Here is a 16,757-nt window from a genome sequence, read left to right as displayed (position 1 = left end):
TTTTCTTCATTCCTCCTCCCCTGCCTCCCTTCCTCCCTCCCTTTCTTCCTTCCTCTCTTCTTTCTTGTGCTGGAGATTGAACCTAGCGCCTCACACATGCTAAGCATGCACTTTACCACTGAGCTTCATCCCCAACCTTATTCTTAAGGATTTAAAAAATGCTGTTATAAATGTAATAGTTTTCTTAATTTCATTTTCAGATCATTCATTGCACATTGCAGAGTGTAGAAATGTGACTGACTTTTGTAGGTTGTACTGTATCATTGTGTGTGTGTGTGTGTCTGTGTGTGTATTAATTCTGTAAGATTTCTATATGTAAGATGATACCATTCATGCATGGAGGTAGTTTTACCTTTTCCTTCCAAGTCTGGATGCTGTTCCCTGTTTGTTCTCCTAATTGTCTGGTTAGACCCTCCAGTCAATGATGGCACAAATGTAGGAAGAACAAGTCTTCTATCTTGCTCTTGGCCTCAGCGTGGAAAGCTCTGGCCTTCAGTTTGTTGACAGCTCTTGGTTTTTTGTAGATGCCTTTTATCAGTTTGAGGAAGTCTCCTAGTTCTTATTTGTTGATGATTTCCTTTTCTTTTCTTTTTTAAATAATGAAAGGGTGTTGGCTTTTGAAAATGCTTTCTCTGTCTCTATAGAGATGACCATTGATATTTATATGATGTATTGATCTTATATTCCAGAGAAATCCTGCTTACATATGGTTTATTATTATTTCTATATGTTACTGCATTCAGTTTGTTAGTATTTCCTGCAGAACTTTTGCATGTATATTCATAAGTGTTATTGGTCTGTAGTAGTGTTTTTAATTTTTATTTTATTCTTTTTTCTTTTTAAAATTGACCTAAATCATATATTTTTTAAAAAAATTGGTTAATTAATTATTTGATTTATTTTTATGTGGTACCGAGGATTGAACCTGTTGCCCCACACCTGCTAAGCAAGTGCTCCATCACTGAGCCACAACCCCAGCCCTGTATGTATTTTTAATATACAACATGATACTGTGTAGAATGGCTAAGTTAAGCCGATTGACATGCCATTCGACATCTTGACTGTTGTGAACCATGCTACAATGAACATGGCAGTGCAGAAAATCCTTTGACACATTGATGTCATTTCCTACGGATGCTATACCCAGTAGTGGGGTTGCCGGTGTATGTGGTAGTAAAACCACCCTGCTGTTTTCCACAGTGGCTACACTGATTTACCTTCCAATGTTAAGTGTCACCTTTTCTCCACCTACTCACCCAATGCTTGTTATCTTTTCTCTTTTCAGTAATAGCCATTCAAACAGTGTGAAGTCATGGTCTGTAGTATTCTTGTAAGATCTTTGTCTGACTTTTATTTTCTATTCTGTATTTATTTCTACCTTAGTCTTTATTATTTTTTTTATTGGTTATTGCTATACTTTGAATGTTCCCTCAAAATTCATATTGAAATTCGTTCCCCACTGTGAGGTATTACCTGTTACTGTTGAATTTTATTTTCCCTTCAATTATTTTTATTTTTTGCTTTATGTATTTTGGGGTTCTATTGTTATATATGTTTATAATGCATGCATCTTCTTTTTAAAATTTTATTTTTTGTTTTATTTTGAGACAGGGTCTCGCTAAGTTGCTGAGGTTGGCCTCCAACTTGCGATCCTCCTACCTCACCTCCTGAGTATCTGGGATTATAGGTGTGTCCCACAGCACCTAGTTTGGATGTATCTTCTTGATGAATTGACCCTTTTATTATCATAAAATGTCCTCTTTTGTCTCTAGTAACAAATTTTGTCTTGAAGTCTGCTTTGATAATTGTCAGTATGATCACTTCATCTCTCTTCTGATTGCTTGGTATATGTTTTCCTGGCCTTGTACTTTTATCCTTCTTGTGTCATTGAATCTAGTTTGACTCTTATAGACAGCATGTAAATGGAGTATATTTTGTTTTTATTCTTTTAAACACAGTCTGCCAAACTCTGCTTTTTATTTGGAATGCTTAGCTCATTTAAATTTAATATACTTACTGATGAGGTAGGATTTACTTCTGCTGTTTTTCTATTTTCTATACCTCTTTGTCTTTTTTGCTCTTCTGTTCTTCCACTATTACTTTCTTTTTATGTTATATAAATCTTTTCTAGGGTAGCATTTTAATTCCCTTGTTATGTCTCTTATTATATATTTTTGAGTTATTTTTTATGGTTGCTCTAGGGATTATAGTTAGTATTTTTATTTATAACAGTTTAATTCCCATTACTACCAACTTAAATTCAATAGTATATAAAAACTTTGCTCCTCTAAGCTCTTATTCTTCCTTCACTCTGTTTGTGTTATAAATTACTTCATTATACAATGTGTGTCCATCAGCATATATTTATACCAATAATTTTATACCGCTATAATTTAAATCAAACAGGAGAAACAGAGTTACAAACAAGAAGTACACTTATACCATCTTTGATATTCAATTCTGTAATTCCCTTCACTTGTACTCTGTATTTCTTCCTGTGGATTTAAGTTAATGTCTCATTTCCTTCCATTTCAGCTTAAAGGAAAAGTTTCTTTAGTGTTCCTTATTGTGCCAGTCTGCTGGTGATAAACACTATGTTTTTATTTATCTGGGAATATCTTAATATCTCCTTTATTTAAAAAAAAGTTTTGTGGATACAGAATTCTTAGTTGACATCTTTGTTCCCTTTCAATACTTCAAAATTGTTATCCACTGCTTTTTGGCCTCCATGGTTCCCAGTGAGAAATCAGCTGTTAGTCTTATTGAGGATGCCCTGTACGCGATGAGTCACTCGTCTCTCTTGCTGCTTCAGGATTCTCTTTGTCTTTTGCTGTCAACAGTTTGATTATTAATTTAAAATCTACTAACATCCTGCCCATAGTTCATCATCCCTTTTGAGTGGATAGCATTGGACAGTTTTTCTAGAGCTTTAATACAACTCTCATGATCTTATATCTGTAGCATTTCCCTGGTCCTTCAACTTTATGATTTAATAGTATGTGGCTTTGTTTTTTGTATCACATTTCATACTTTTATAGAACTTCAGATTGGTATTTGCATGATTCTTTACCATAAGTCATCTACTTGGTTTACTGAACACCTGCATTTGGAAGGCTTTATGCAAGTGTTCCAGTTTTCTTAGATAAGTGTTACATGGTCTGTGATGACGACACATTTGTTGGCAACTAGTAGCTATGACATTAGGATGAGGGTTCTGTGAATATCAACCAAGTTTTCTGGCAGCACAGAGGAGAAGGTTTTTATGTTTAGTAGATGAACAAACTGAAAACTATATAGATTAAACAATTCAAAACCTTAAGGTTACCTAAATTAGAAATGTGCAGACCCAAGGACTGGAACTCATAATTTTGGATTCTATCTATGAAACTGGTGGTTCTAGAGTGTGGCTATTTTCTATTTCAAGCATCAAAGGTAAAAATGAATTATTACACCAGTTAAACTGTGTTAAGCATAGACTATTTTGCTTCAGAAGGTGCACATGCTACAAATAAAAAGAAATAGTGTTTACTTATGCTTATTAAATTATACTAGTATGAATTTAGTAGACAAGTGACTATGTTGAAATTTGAGGTGTCAAACTATGAAAAGATTCTTTTACTAAATTCACCCTGTTTTTCCCTTTCCTTTTTTAAAATTGATATTTCTGTTTGGAAAAGAACCCTTTTTTCTCCAGTAAAATTTTGGATACATACAGTTCATATTAGAATTTCCTTAAAAATTAGAGTTACTGATCAATCAGAACTGTGCTCATCCCCCCATAGAATAAAGCACGGCATCTTTGGGCATACAGTTTTAATTTTAATCTGCATGCCTGCTTTTCTACTCTCCCATGATTCTTTGCAGCAGGACAAGGAAAAGCAAATCTTATAAAAATAAATACAGTATGTGGTGCTTATTAAAGTTACATACATCTCCTCTCACAGGAGAATTCTGATTCACTGCAGGTTGTGCATATGTTGCATATGGACATTTCTAGGGAACAGATTCCCTATTGCTGAGCAGTGAAAGGCTTCTAGTATTCCATTATTGCTCCGGGAACATGTTAGTCATGATTATGAAAGGTAGGACACCATGAAATCTGTAAGGTGATTTGGCAGGAGTCGGTGCTGCTGGTGCCAGGATTTGGGTACCGTACCACGGTTTCCTGTTTTCAAATGTATTAATTGATCCGCAAAGGACATCTTTGGAGACAAGAATTCAGACAGACTGGCACAGCCTGGACCTCCGCCAAGACTGCTCGGAAGGTTGCCATACTGGGAGCAAAAGAGTGAGAGAGAGAAAGAGGGAGAGAGAGAGAGAGGCAGAGGGAGAGCTGAGGAAAGAAAAAAAGGCAAGACTTGGCACAGCTCAGTCGAATCCGCTTCTTTTGTCTGCCTTCTCGGCTTGAGCTTCAGGAAGAAAACCGTCCTGGGTACAGAAAACTCAGAACTTTTTGGTTTTCAAACTTAGAAGGCTTTTTAAGTCTCGTGGGCTATTTGAAAGTGTTGGTACATACAATGACGTTTAGTCACCAGTATTTAGGGAAATAAAAGCCTTTTTCAAAAGGAGGCTTCCACAGTGTCCATGCATGTGGGAAATACTGTATTTGATTTTTTGCATATATGATTATACCATGAGAGACAGGATGAACATAGAAGATGGCAAGGCAAATTTCTAATTAGAGAGAATTAAATTTTCTACAAAATAAAGTTTGTTCATCAGTACAAACCTGCTTTCAAATCCAATCAGACATCCTTCGGAATGTGTTCAGAACGTAAGTTTTTAGACTTTATTTTATTTTATTTTTTCCCATTGTAGACATTAAGTTTTTCAGGAGTCTTTCTAAGATTTTATGCAGCCCAGCCAGGAGGGCAGAGTAAAAGTTGCTTGATCCATGTGTTTAAGAAAACGATTTCTTAAAGCAACAGCTTTTATTTCTGCTGCTTCGTGCTGTCCTAAACTACCTCCCCAGCAATTAGTGACAACACTGGAGCCCAGAAAGGCAAGCTGAAGACACCAGACTTCGCTCGAAGGGCAGGAAAGAAATGTGAGCTTGGTCATTATTTTTGTGTGTGTCTTTGCTCTGAACCATTTTTGGGAGGTGGGTGGGGAGGTGGGTGGGTAGGTGTCTATGTCTGAAGATGTGTGCGATTAGTGAATTCTCATTGTGGGGAGGAATGATAAAAGGTGATTTTTCACAATGTTGGCAGAAATGGCTGGGAATGGTAGAGACCAGAGATTTAAATCTTCTGGGAAAGAAGTAGTGGCTGTGTTTGAAATAGTTGGAGAAAAATTCCATTATTTTTTAGTTGATTAGGTTTTATTATTCAACGGTTACTATAGCCTGGCTCTCTCAAAATATTTTAGGCAAAAAGAAAATCTAGAAAGTCCATCGATTTTCTTTTAAATTCTACCTGGTGTTTTACTTAGATATATACTTTATATGTAATTTCATGACAATAGATGCTTCCTGTCAGGCCTGGTTATAACCAGGTTGGATTGTGATAGTTCTGATCTTAAAAATCAGTATTGTTGTAGGAGAGGTTAACTGGGAAGCACGTATTTTGTGGACCACCCTCATTGTCAGTAAGTATTCTATTTCTAAAACAGAGTTTGAGGCATAGATGATGACTTCCTGGAATCATAGATTTTCTTTTTATTTTATGTACTGGGAGAATGCCGGAAAATCGGACCTATTCACATAAGTACTAATCTTTTTGGACAGTATAAAAGACTGCTCCTGGATCTGTGCTTTTGTTTTGAGTATGTAATCATTGATTTGTTAATCCTTTGACAAAAATAAACTGTCCATAGCTTTCTATGATTTCGCACCTTAAATGATCAATTGTTTAAGGTGGTCTTTATAAAATTATGGTGACATATCAGTATTTCTGAGAGTGGCATTTAATGGACAAATGCGATTTTAAAACATATGAAATCTAATACAGGTGTTTGAATTGTTAAGCTGAAGTGTTTTCTTCCACTTTTTACTCATCATCATTTTGATTTTCAATAAAACGAAATCACTTGGTGTTTGTGTGGGTTGCCAAAGTGACAACCTTTGTTCTGTACGCTGCTTTGCACCCACCTCCCTGACACTCCTAACATGGACGCCATGCCGTGAAAGACAGCTGAGAGGCACTGGAAAGGACGTGTTTGCCTGACCACAGTCCTCATTCTTGAACTGATTGCAAGATCATTCGCGTCCACGCTAAAAACTATAATATAGAAGACAGAAAGTTCAGGGACTGAGCTCAAATGAGAGCTACATTTTATTGCTGACCATCTTGTTCCGTTGATATTTACTTGCCAAACATTTAACACCATCTCTTATCATTTAGGATTGCCAAATATGTAACTAACTTTGTTTATTTAAGACATTTTCCCCCTAAAGCAAATAGAATTATTTACTAGCTTATTTCTCAACTTCTTTGTAGCGAACTCAATAAGAACAAACTTATGTCCAAACTATTTTAGGGCCAATTATTTTCTAACAGTATAATCAAAAGTGGGCGAATTTAAAAACAAAGATGTCGGAATATACCTTAAGAAATTTTAAATTTTTCGATACTGGTAAAACTACATTTTCGTGGTGTGATTAGATTTAAGCTTTGATGAAAATCAGCCATTTTATCAAATAGTTTCTTACCAGCACATTCTCTTTGGCCTACTTGCTACACATCTTAAAACGAAAAAGTCCTTCTGGAAGATGCTTATTGTTAGCTGGGTGGAATGGACACTTCTGTGTACAGCTATTTTTTTAGAGGTTTGATTAAGAAATTGTGTTGATCACATTTTTCAAAAACAGATATTTAGGTTGAACCTAATGCATGTTTCTTTTTCTTTAGACCTTTTATGCTATAAAACATCGATGTTTGTTATTAACTATTTCCATGATAGTGCTTATATTTCAAATCTGACTTTTAAGTGTCTAAATACCAGTGTTCTGATTGTAAATACACACGCTCTCAAGCACATAGTCGCTATATTTGGATTGCATGATTTTTTGAAGTAGAATTATTAAGGCAGAAACGGGCTTAATAATGTTTAATGCTAGTTGATGCCTGTTGTTAAGTCCTGTTGTTAAGTCCTGTTTCAATGCAGATACTTGCACATATAAACCACTGATGTAGCTAAACAGGTAGCAGATTGACAAATAAATTTAGAGTATTTCTTAGGAGCCTGGGAGGAAGGCTGAGAACTGGGAGAGAACTGGCCAGGGTAGCAGAGGAGAGCTGCAAACCTCTCAGGGGCCTAAGTCCAGTATTTTGATAATTTTTCACTCATTTATTCAACAAATGTTTATTGAGCACCCATTTAAGTATGTTGGTATTTTGCTGTTGGAGTTATTTTGGGTAACAGCGAAGGAAGCCACAAACGTGGATCCAAGAGGGAATTGATTTGAAACAAAGCTCAAAAAGCCTGGATAGAAAAGAGTAGTATAGTACTGTGACTTATAGGTTAAAGGGTGTTCACTTTTATTACACAATGTATGTGTCCCAGAGTGCTATTATAAAAACGCCGAGAGGTGGCTGTAGTCCCCACAGCTAGACTGTGGCTTCACCACTGTTTGGGAGGCTGCTTCTCATTGGCCAAAGCATTTCAGTCGTTCAGGTCTCCTGGCAGACCCCAAGAGTAAGCAGTCCTGTGCTGTAAGGGAGAAACCAGGAAGGTCCAGCTGCTGTCCACATTCTGGAGTGTCCGTGGGTTAAGTAACGTAGGTGTCATTGAACCTTTGAAGATGTGTAAAAAACAGTGTACGTTTATAAGGATGGTTTTTTGTTGCCTTTGTTTTCTGTGGTGAGAACGAGGAGAACAAGGAGACTGATCCCAACATCCTGTGGTCAGTGTGGCCCCAAAGTTAGGCTTGCCAGTGGGCGAAGTCCTTCAAAGGGACCAATCATTCACCTTCTGTGTTCTCCCAGGTTTTTGTTTCTTGGTGCCTGTGGAGCTTAGCGGCCTAGCTTTATTCCATGGGTTGTTCTCTAACGTGAAGAGGAGGCATGGGCTCCTATTCTGAAGGGGTGACAGAAGCCACGGCATGAGGGAGATGGCCGGGCGCTGGAGTGGAGATGGCCGGGCGCTGGAGTGGAGATGGCAGGTGTAGCCGGGCTCGCACTGCTCAGAATCCTGCGCGGGGCGAGGCCTGTGCTGTGCCAAGCAGAGGATGCAGCTTCGTCTTGCTGAGGGAGGGAGGGAGGGCGACTGGTGTACGTCTCTCAGCCACTTCACCTGGTACCCATCAGACCCCAGCAGCAATGCATGGCGGTCACTAATGAGTGTTCACTGAAAGACCCAGCCGAGCTTTGGGCCTGTTATCATCTTCTTTTTTTTAAAAATTTATTTTAATTAGTTATACATGACAGAATGTATTTATGCACTTTGATATGTCATACATAGATGGGATATAATTTCTCATTTTTCTGAGTGTACATGTTGCAGAATCATATTGGTCATGCAGTCACATAGATACATACAGTGATAAATCTTCTTGTTTTTCTCCTCATGGTAGAGAAACAAAAATCATGGTGCTTGTTTTTATCCAGATTCTGGGTTGCTGGTTAAGGGGTGTCGGGGAGGGGGGGCTCGGAGCTGATGTTAGAATCCCTCAAGGTCGTTATCTGAGACTGATTGACAGTGGCCCTGGCCACCCACTGCCTTCCAGCGCCCTGTTGTCTTGCATTCTCCCTATGCTTGTTTTCCCAAGGCTCCCTGCCTGTCCCTTAGGACTTGGTGGTGTGGCCTAAACAGGTAGCAGGTTGACAAAGAGTTTGAATTATTTCTTAGGAGCCTGGGAGGAAGGTTGAGAACTGGGAGGGAAGTGGCCAGGGGAGCAGAGGAGAGCTGAGGCCGCCGCTCCGTTGCCAGCTGCAGCCTGTGGGAAGGCTCAGAGTGGAGGCCCCTTTAGGGCCAGGGGTGTATGTGGTCCCTGGGGTTAGACTGGAATGTCAGCAACAGCCCACCCTGACAGTGTCCAGGGCATTATGGGGGTGGCACTAGAAGCGTTGCCAGGCCAGTTCATGTCAAGTGGCACCTTTCTAGGTCTTTCTTCAGCAGGGCTGTGAGTCCAGGACGGGGAGGCGGTGCCAGGACTATTCCTGTGGGGCATGTGCTTTCCTGCCCAAGCTCGGAGCCTTGTCCATTGGAGGATGTCCCAGGCCCCATGGGTGCTAGTGGTGGCCCTGGGGAAGAGTCCAGATGTGGAACTGGAATGGCCAGAATAGAGTAAGGTAAAGGGGTTTGGTGTGGGGAGGGCAGCATTCCAGTTTGGGGCCCAGGGTCTAGGTGGGGTGGGATACATGACTGGAAAGTTCTAGAGCCATGGTGACTGGGGAAAGGTGTGAATAGAGATTGGGGACAAGTAACAGGAAAGGCTGGAAGGTACTGATGTCAGGAGTTTCTCTGAACAGGTTGAGCCTATAGCATGGCTTGCAGGAGGGCTTTCCTTCTCTAGGAGCAAGTGTGAGGGCCCGTAGAGAAGGACAAGCCACCTGCGCGCACTCTCATTCCACAGTGCTGCAAGAAGGAAAGGTCTCCTCTGTCCCGCAGGTAGCATCTCCGCCGACTAGAATGCCCCTGACGTATGCAGCTTGAGGTTTTGAAGACTTAGTTCCTCCGGAGTGATGCTATTCATTCCTTTCTCCCTGTACATCAATGCCATTTATGTATCTTTTCCTGCTAGCCACTCTAAGTCACTGTCCCTTACTTGAAAAGATCAAGGTGTTCTCAGGGACCAGGAGTCTGTGCCTAGGGTACTCGTGGGAGTGCTGCCTTCCACACAGTCCTTTACCATCGTGGAGGGAGAGAATTGTCCACTGGGCTTTGAAGTCTCACCAGCCGGAGTGGGTGGTCTGTTCCCCACCCTTATTCCTCCATTCTTAGTTGGTCAAGTTACATACTCTCAGCTCCTTCTCCTGTTAACAGGGGCCATGGGATCTACTGCAAAGGCTTTTGGGCTTTTGGGAGGAGAAATTAGGACATATTTGCACAGCATGTAGTATAGTGTTTGGTACATAGTAAGTACTCAATAAATGGCAAATGTTGTTCATTTATTATTTTAAAGTTTCAAGAAACTGTGATAAAATATGCTTCACATGAAAATTACCCTTTGAACCATTTTTTTTTAAAGAGAGAGAGACAGAGACAGAGAGAATTTTTAAATATTTATTTTTTAGTTTTTAGTGGACACAACATCTTTATTTTATTTTTTATGTGGTGCTGAGGATCGAACCCAGCGCCCCGCACATGCCAGGCGAGTGGGCTACTGCTTGAGCCACATCCCCAGCCCCCTTTGAACCATTTTTAAGTACAGTTCAGTTCACATTGGAGTGCTTTCCTCACCACTATTCAGTCATGGAAATCTTTTCATCTTGCACAACTGAAACTCTGCCCCTGTTAAAAACTCCCCATCCCCCACTTCTGGCAACCACCATTCTCCTTCCTGTTCTGTGAATTTGACTATCTTGGGAACTCACAGAAGCAGAATCCTAGTATCCATTCTTTTGTGACTGGCTTATGCCACTCAGCATAACATCTTCAAGGTTCATCCATGCTGAGAATGTGTCAGAATTCCATTTTTAAGTCTCAATAATATTCCATTGCACCTCTGTTCTACATTTTGTTTATCCACTCATCTGTTGATGAACATCTTCAACCTTTTGACTGAGGTGAATAATACTGTGGTGGATACGGACTTTAGGACTGTGTTTTCGGTTCTTTGGGTATATTTCTGATGTGAAATTGCTGTCAATAGGCACTTTTAGCATGTATAGCAAATCATGTTCAAATTGCATTGAAATCATTTGACTTACTAGCACAGATAGTGGTCTAATGAAAGGACTTGACTAAGAGCTTATGATATCTGCCTAGCCTCTTGTGGAAATATCCCAAACACCACATTGAGTAAACTACTTTGTAGGGTGGAGTTTTGCATGCATGTTAATCATGCTCATATCACTTGCATCACTCAAATAATATAGTACTTACACATTGTTCTAGAATATACAACTCACATTTCACTTTTAATATCAAGTGACTTCTTAAGCATTCCTTTTGGAGGACTTCCTTTAACCATTTTATTATTTTTTTGGTACTGGGGATTGAACCCAGGGACGCTTAACAAGTGAGCCACATCCCCAGCCATTTTTTTTTTTCATATTTTATTTAGAGACAGGGTCTCACTGAGTTGCTTAAGACCTTGCTAAGTTGTGGAGGCTGGCTTTGAACTCATGATCCTCCTGACTCAGCCTCCTTAGCTTAATCCTGGGATTACTGGTGTGTGCCACTGTGCCCAGCTCCTTTAACCATTATTTTAGAGTAGGTTTGCTGGCAACAAATCTCTTCATTTCCCTCCATCTGGGAAAGCCTCAATTTCCTCTGCATTCCTGTAGGATTCTTTGGCTGATTATAGAATTCTGGGTTGGCAGTTCCTCTCTTTCAGCAGGTGAAGCATGTTATGCCCCTTCTTCTGCCTTGTGGTTTCTGAAGAAGAATCTGCTGTGTCATTTGAGTTGTTTTGCCCTTGTAGATAGGATGTCATTTGTTTCTCACTACTTTGAAAATCTTTGTCTTATTTTTAAGGAGTTTGATTAAAATGTGTCCTGTCATGGAGTTCTCTGGATTTATTCTGTTTGGGATTCACTCACCTTCTTGAATATGTAGGTTTATGTCTTTTGTTACATTTGGGAAGTTTTCAGCCATTTCTTCTTCAATATTTCTCTGGTCCTGCCTTCTCTCTCCTCTCCTCCAGCCTGGGAGGATGTGAGTGCCCACCTCTTGGTATAGTCCTTCCTGTGCTTGACATTGATCATGTTTTAAAGTCTGTTTCTTCTTTACTGTTCAGATTGGATAAGTTGGCAGGCTCACTGATTCTTCCTCTGTCATCTTCATTTTGCTGTTGAATCCACCTAGTGAATTTTAATTTCAGTTTTAGTATTTTGACAACTATTTCTTTGCTGAGACTTTCTGTCCTTGCCATTTGTTTCCTATGTGTTTGTAATTACTTATTGACACATTTTTATGATAGCTGCTTTAAAGTCCTTGTCAGATAATTCCAACATCTGTGTCACCTTGATGTTGGCATCTGTTGATTGCCTTTTCTCATTTAAGTTCAGATTTTCTTGGTACAATGAGTTATATTTTATTATATTCCAATACTTGTAGCTTTGAGTATTATGAGATTGTGGATCTTACCTAAGCCTTCTGCTTGAACAAATTCCCCTTGACATTGAGCCATCGTGGAGAAGGGGCTCACTCGTTACTGTGAGGTATAGGGAGAATTCCAGGATCCTCATCTGGCCCCCACTCACCCCTGGGTAGGGGCTGCATTGACGCTGCTGGGTGTGGGGAGGTGTGAGCTCCTAGGTGATACGGTTATTTTATGGTTAGTTTTGCTCTCTGTGCAGTAAGTTGGACAGTGCCTGAGCAGTGTATTCTTTAAACTTAGCTTATGTTGTTGGTGTGAAATGGTTTTGATAAACTTGTTTAATGATAGTCAAATTCTCAAAATAGGGACTGAGATGGCTATAATCACTAGCTTCCCCAAGATTAGTATGCATTTACTATTAGCATGTTGAAGAAAAGATGTTAAAAAATGAAATGATAGTTTGTACTTTATTGATTTTGAAAATTTACTCTTAAAATTAGAGAAAAGCCTACCTGGGCAAGATTTCCAATTTCTTTCTTGTTAACAGGCTAGATTTGATCAGACTTTTGTAACTTTTTTTAGAATAGGTCAGTATATCAGAAATACTAGTCAGTAGAAATGGATTTCATTGGATGCCTTAAGAATTTCAGTGATGAAGTGTTTCATTTCATATACTAACTTACACCTGGGATTTCCGGTCAGTAACACAGATCTTGAAGATGATGTATGTCTTTGGAATAATATATTTTTTCAGGGTTTTAAGTGGGTATCTGTCCTGTAGCAATGGCAGTATAGGATCTCAGTATTGGGTCCCTTACTGAGTGATCTTGAGAAAAATCCCCAATCTTTAATGCTTGACTTTTCCTGTCAGTAAAATGGCTGCCATAATACCTGTATCCAAGGGTTGTTGAGAATATTAAATGAGATAATGTGCCTGAAAGCAATTTAGCTGATAGGTATTCCACAAACATGAGACATAATTACCTAGTTTAGCTACCCTGAGCACATGATGGTGATGGATAAAGATAATGGACCTAATTCTGCTTGCTCTTCAGCTGTGCATGCCAATAAACTATGGGTTATGCATGTATATCTTTAAAACACTTTAAATTTTTTTAATTAGGAAAAACTTTCAAACAGAAAAGTACTGAATTAAAACAGAATGAATACCCATTTGTCCATTATCCAGAGTTGATAAATGGCCATATTTAATTTGCCTCAGTTCTTTTTTTATTAAAAAAAGGAATAAAATAAAACATTAGGGATAATAAAGCCTTTGTCTCTCATTCCTGAAATTGGTGTAGAATACTTCCATGCTTATTTTTGTAGTATTTAATACACACACACACACACACACACACGTACCCATAACCATAGACAATATAAATATTATTTTACATGATTTAAAACTTATATGATTTTAAAATGGCTTTGAACTGTTCCTATCCCTTTTGCAAATTAGATTATATATTTTTGAGATGTATCTCTGTTGCTAATGTAGCTCCAGAGTTTAGAATAAGTTTTCCCTTGTAGTTGTTTATTCTGTGGATGGATGATTTGGGCTTTGCCTGGAGCAGAGGGTGCTTGCTGTCTTGGCTGTTGCTGTTGGTTTCCTGCAGGTAGGTGTGACCTCTTGGGGCAGGTCTGGAAAGGGAGCCAGTTGCTGAGTGGTCAGCTTGCCTCAGTAATGCCAGTCATTCCTCCCACTTGCCCCAGTGAACATCCCTGAGCTCTTGACATCTGCGTCAAGTTTTCCTATCACTGGGTCTCCAACAATACTCGATGAAATCAGATTTAAAAATGTTTGCCAATCTGAAGGCCAGAAATTTTGCTGATTTTTGTTTGCCTGATTACTTACTGAGATAGTGCATCTTTTTATAATAGCCATTCAGATGCCCTTTCTGTATGTTATCTATCCATTCACTTTGCACATTTTCTTTCGAGGCCTTTTATCATTACTTGCAGCATATTTTATATAATAAGCTTTTATTATATGAATTGAAAATATCTTCTGACTCTTTGATCTGTTTTTTCTTTCATTTTCCTTTGGAAATAAACTATGGTATACGTTTGAAAAATTGAAATGTTTTTGTTTTTCATTTTCAAAGGTGATTTTCGTGTTGATGTACACCATTTCCATGCATATTTTTGTTTGTACCTGTAGTCTGGGGTTTGGGATATGGAAGAGAGAACTCTTGGGAATATTATTTCTTCAATGCATCAGAATTTTATCCCTTTAATAATATATAGGAGATAAAATTCTTTATCTTTCATATAGACTTTTTGTCAATTTATTGGAGTCTTGGGCAGAGGCCTAGTTTCCAGGCACCTATGACTGAATCCTAGACTATTGCTAAGTTTTATTGTATTTTTTGTAGAGACTAACTTACAGCTCAGCAAAGCTATGGACGCATTCCCATTGCGTCTGCAGCGTTACCAAATAGGAGTTCCTGGGAACTTAAGATGTTCTTTTGATCTGATTACAGTGATTTCTAAACAGTGAATAATCTTGGTGCAATAAGCACTTTCTCCTTTCCTTAACTGGTAGTCTTGCCAACAAAATAACTTAATTGAGAAATTCAAAGTGTTGGGGCAAGTGGAAGTGAGTTGTGGCTGAGGCTCCGGGTATCTTTTGTTGTGCAATCAAGTAGCACTTATTCACCAACACTGCTTCACATCCCGCCTAAACAAAATCTACCTAATCTCCCAAATCACTTTGCAAAACAAAAGAACACCCAGAAGATACTAAGGCCAAGAGGAAGGGGCTGCCCCACTCCCTCTCCTTCCCCTGCTAGTCACAAGGTAGTCACAGGGCACTGCTTTTACTGTCATTTGGTGGTTTTAAAGCTTGAGTCGGGACGTGTACACTCCCCTCTCTGTACCCACAGGGAGCTGATGCTTCAGGCCACTTGGCTCTACTGTGACGGTTTGCTGCAACTGTAGGGAAAGTTCTAGGGAGAAATTAACAGCCACCTGGGAGCCTGTACCTGTAGGGCAAGCCTCTGGCTCCTGGTCCTGGTCTGGCCGACTCGCCTTCCTTCCTTAGGGCAGTGGCCCTGTGCTTGGCTCAGGGCATGCTGGCCTTCTGGTAGGTGTCTGCTGTTCAGGGCACTGAGTGAGCCTCCTGCAGCAGGGGAGCTGCCAGGGAAATGCTGCCTCAGTCTCACTGGCTGAGTCTCCATCCTTCTTCGCCTCACTCACTTGGTTGCTCCCTGGCACCTACCGGTTCTCCACTGCATGGATGTTTGATGGGAATGTATGAAAATAATGACTATTTGTTAAATCACAAACTCTGTTTTCAATGTTACTGCAACTCTGTGAGACAAACACACAGTTCAGGTGAGGAAATTGCAGCTCAGAACTGAAGTGCCTGGCGAGTCGGTGACCTAGGGTTCAGACCAAGCCTGTGCTCCCAGCTTCCTGAGCTATTGTCTCCTTTGTACGCACCGCTGTGAGGGGGCCACCAAGAGGATTGCAAGGAGCTCCATTTTCAGAGGCATCTCCTACCATAGGCCTCTTGGGACTGTAAATTCTCAGGTAAATCCACCGCTGCCCACACACTCATTCACTCCATGGCGGGTAAGTGGTAGGATTTAGCCGTGGAGGGGAAGACCAGCCCCTGCGTCCTGGAGCTTGCAGTGGAGTGGGGAGAAGGGCCACAGACCCGGGGATGCCGTCCAGGATGTGGATGGTGACACAGGAGAGAAGGGGGCCTGGTTTACAGGCTGTGGTCCTCAGTGTTCTGTGTTCTGTGTTCGTCACAGAAGACCGTCACTCCTGTCGTCCTTGGTGGTGACAGCAGAGCGGGCTGCGTCTCCAGGATATCCTTAATGCTCTTGAAGGGGACTCCCTAAGCCTATACCTGTGCAAGTGGGATAAATACGTTCTACTCCTCCCCACCCCGTGTCTTTTTTTGGTACTGGGGATTTTTGGTACTAGGGAGAGTAAAGATTTGTGTAGAGAACAGAGACTCAGAAAATGAGTCTTTCTTGAAAAAAATTTCAAATATAACCCTGAGTGTAGAGCTTTAAAAAAGTAAAGACTCCAGAATCTTAGACTCTTGGAGGCCATGGGTTTGCTCCTCTCTGGGCCTCCTGGGAAGTGGCTCTCGGCTCCTGGGGCAGCAGCTTCCAGGCATGGACAAGGCAGGGGAGGGTGCGCAAAGGAGCACTGTGTGCACCTGGGTTGGGAACTCCCACGCTTGCTCCTCACCTGCGTTCCTTGAATGCTCTGGAAGAGCATGAGTGGTGATAAGCTCCGTTTTTCTATTTCTGGAGATAAGCATTGGGAAAAAAAAATCCAACAACAACAACAACAAAAGAAAAGGAAAAAAGAAAGCCACAAAAACCCAGTGTGCTGTTTAAATAAAGAAAAATGAGTTTGACTTGCAGGAGAGCTCTTGCCACTTCCTTAATGCCCATTCTTCTTCTAAGAGCTCGTTATGGGGTGAGCGTGACAGTGGTTTACGGTGGTGACTGTGTCTTGTCGGGCCAGGGGATAAATTAGAGCCCTGATAAAGGCCACAGGAGCACAGACCGTGCCTAAATTACCCCAGGTACTCGCCAAGCAATTCTACTTTCTAAAAGACCTCCAGAGAGTGCCCCTAACGCCC

General features: G+C 40.3%; 1 protein-coding gene across 4 annotated transcripts in view; it reads left to right on the top strand.

Moving 5' to 3' along the window:
* The window catches only part of LOC124078531 (mitochondrial peptide methionine sulfoxide reductase), a 230,007-nt gene that overhangs the window by 30,923 nt on the left and 182,327 nt on the right, over positions 1–16,757 (top strand). Inside the window, exon 1 of one of the 4 annotated variants that reach the window (XM_058572344.1) lies at positions 4,122–4,774. The exons of 2 other annotated variants lie outside the window; for them this stretch is intronic. In XM_058572344.1, coding sequence (XP_058428327.1) covers positions 4,762–4,774 — 13 coding nt within the window. In that variant the 5' untranslated portion in view covers positions 4,122–4,761. Of the gene's footprint in view, positions 1–4,121; positions 4,775–4,856; positions 5,048–16,757 lie in introns of those variants that run through there. One more of the 4 variants, XM_058572347.1, reaches the window with a different exon arrangement.

This window comes from Marmota monax, unplaced genomic scaffold, assembly GCF_021218885.2.
Source record: "Marmota monax isolate L192 unplaced genomic scaffold, Marmota_monax_Labrador192_F-V1.1 WCK01_AAM20220418_F8-fsc00347, whole genome shotgun sequence".
NCBI lineage: Eukaryota > Metazoa > Chordata > Mammalia > Rodentia > Sciuridae > Marmota > Marmota monax.
This window is presented reverse-complemented; position numbering and strand designations above follow the sequence as displayed.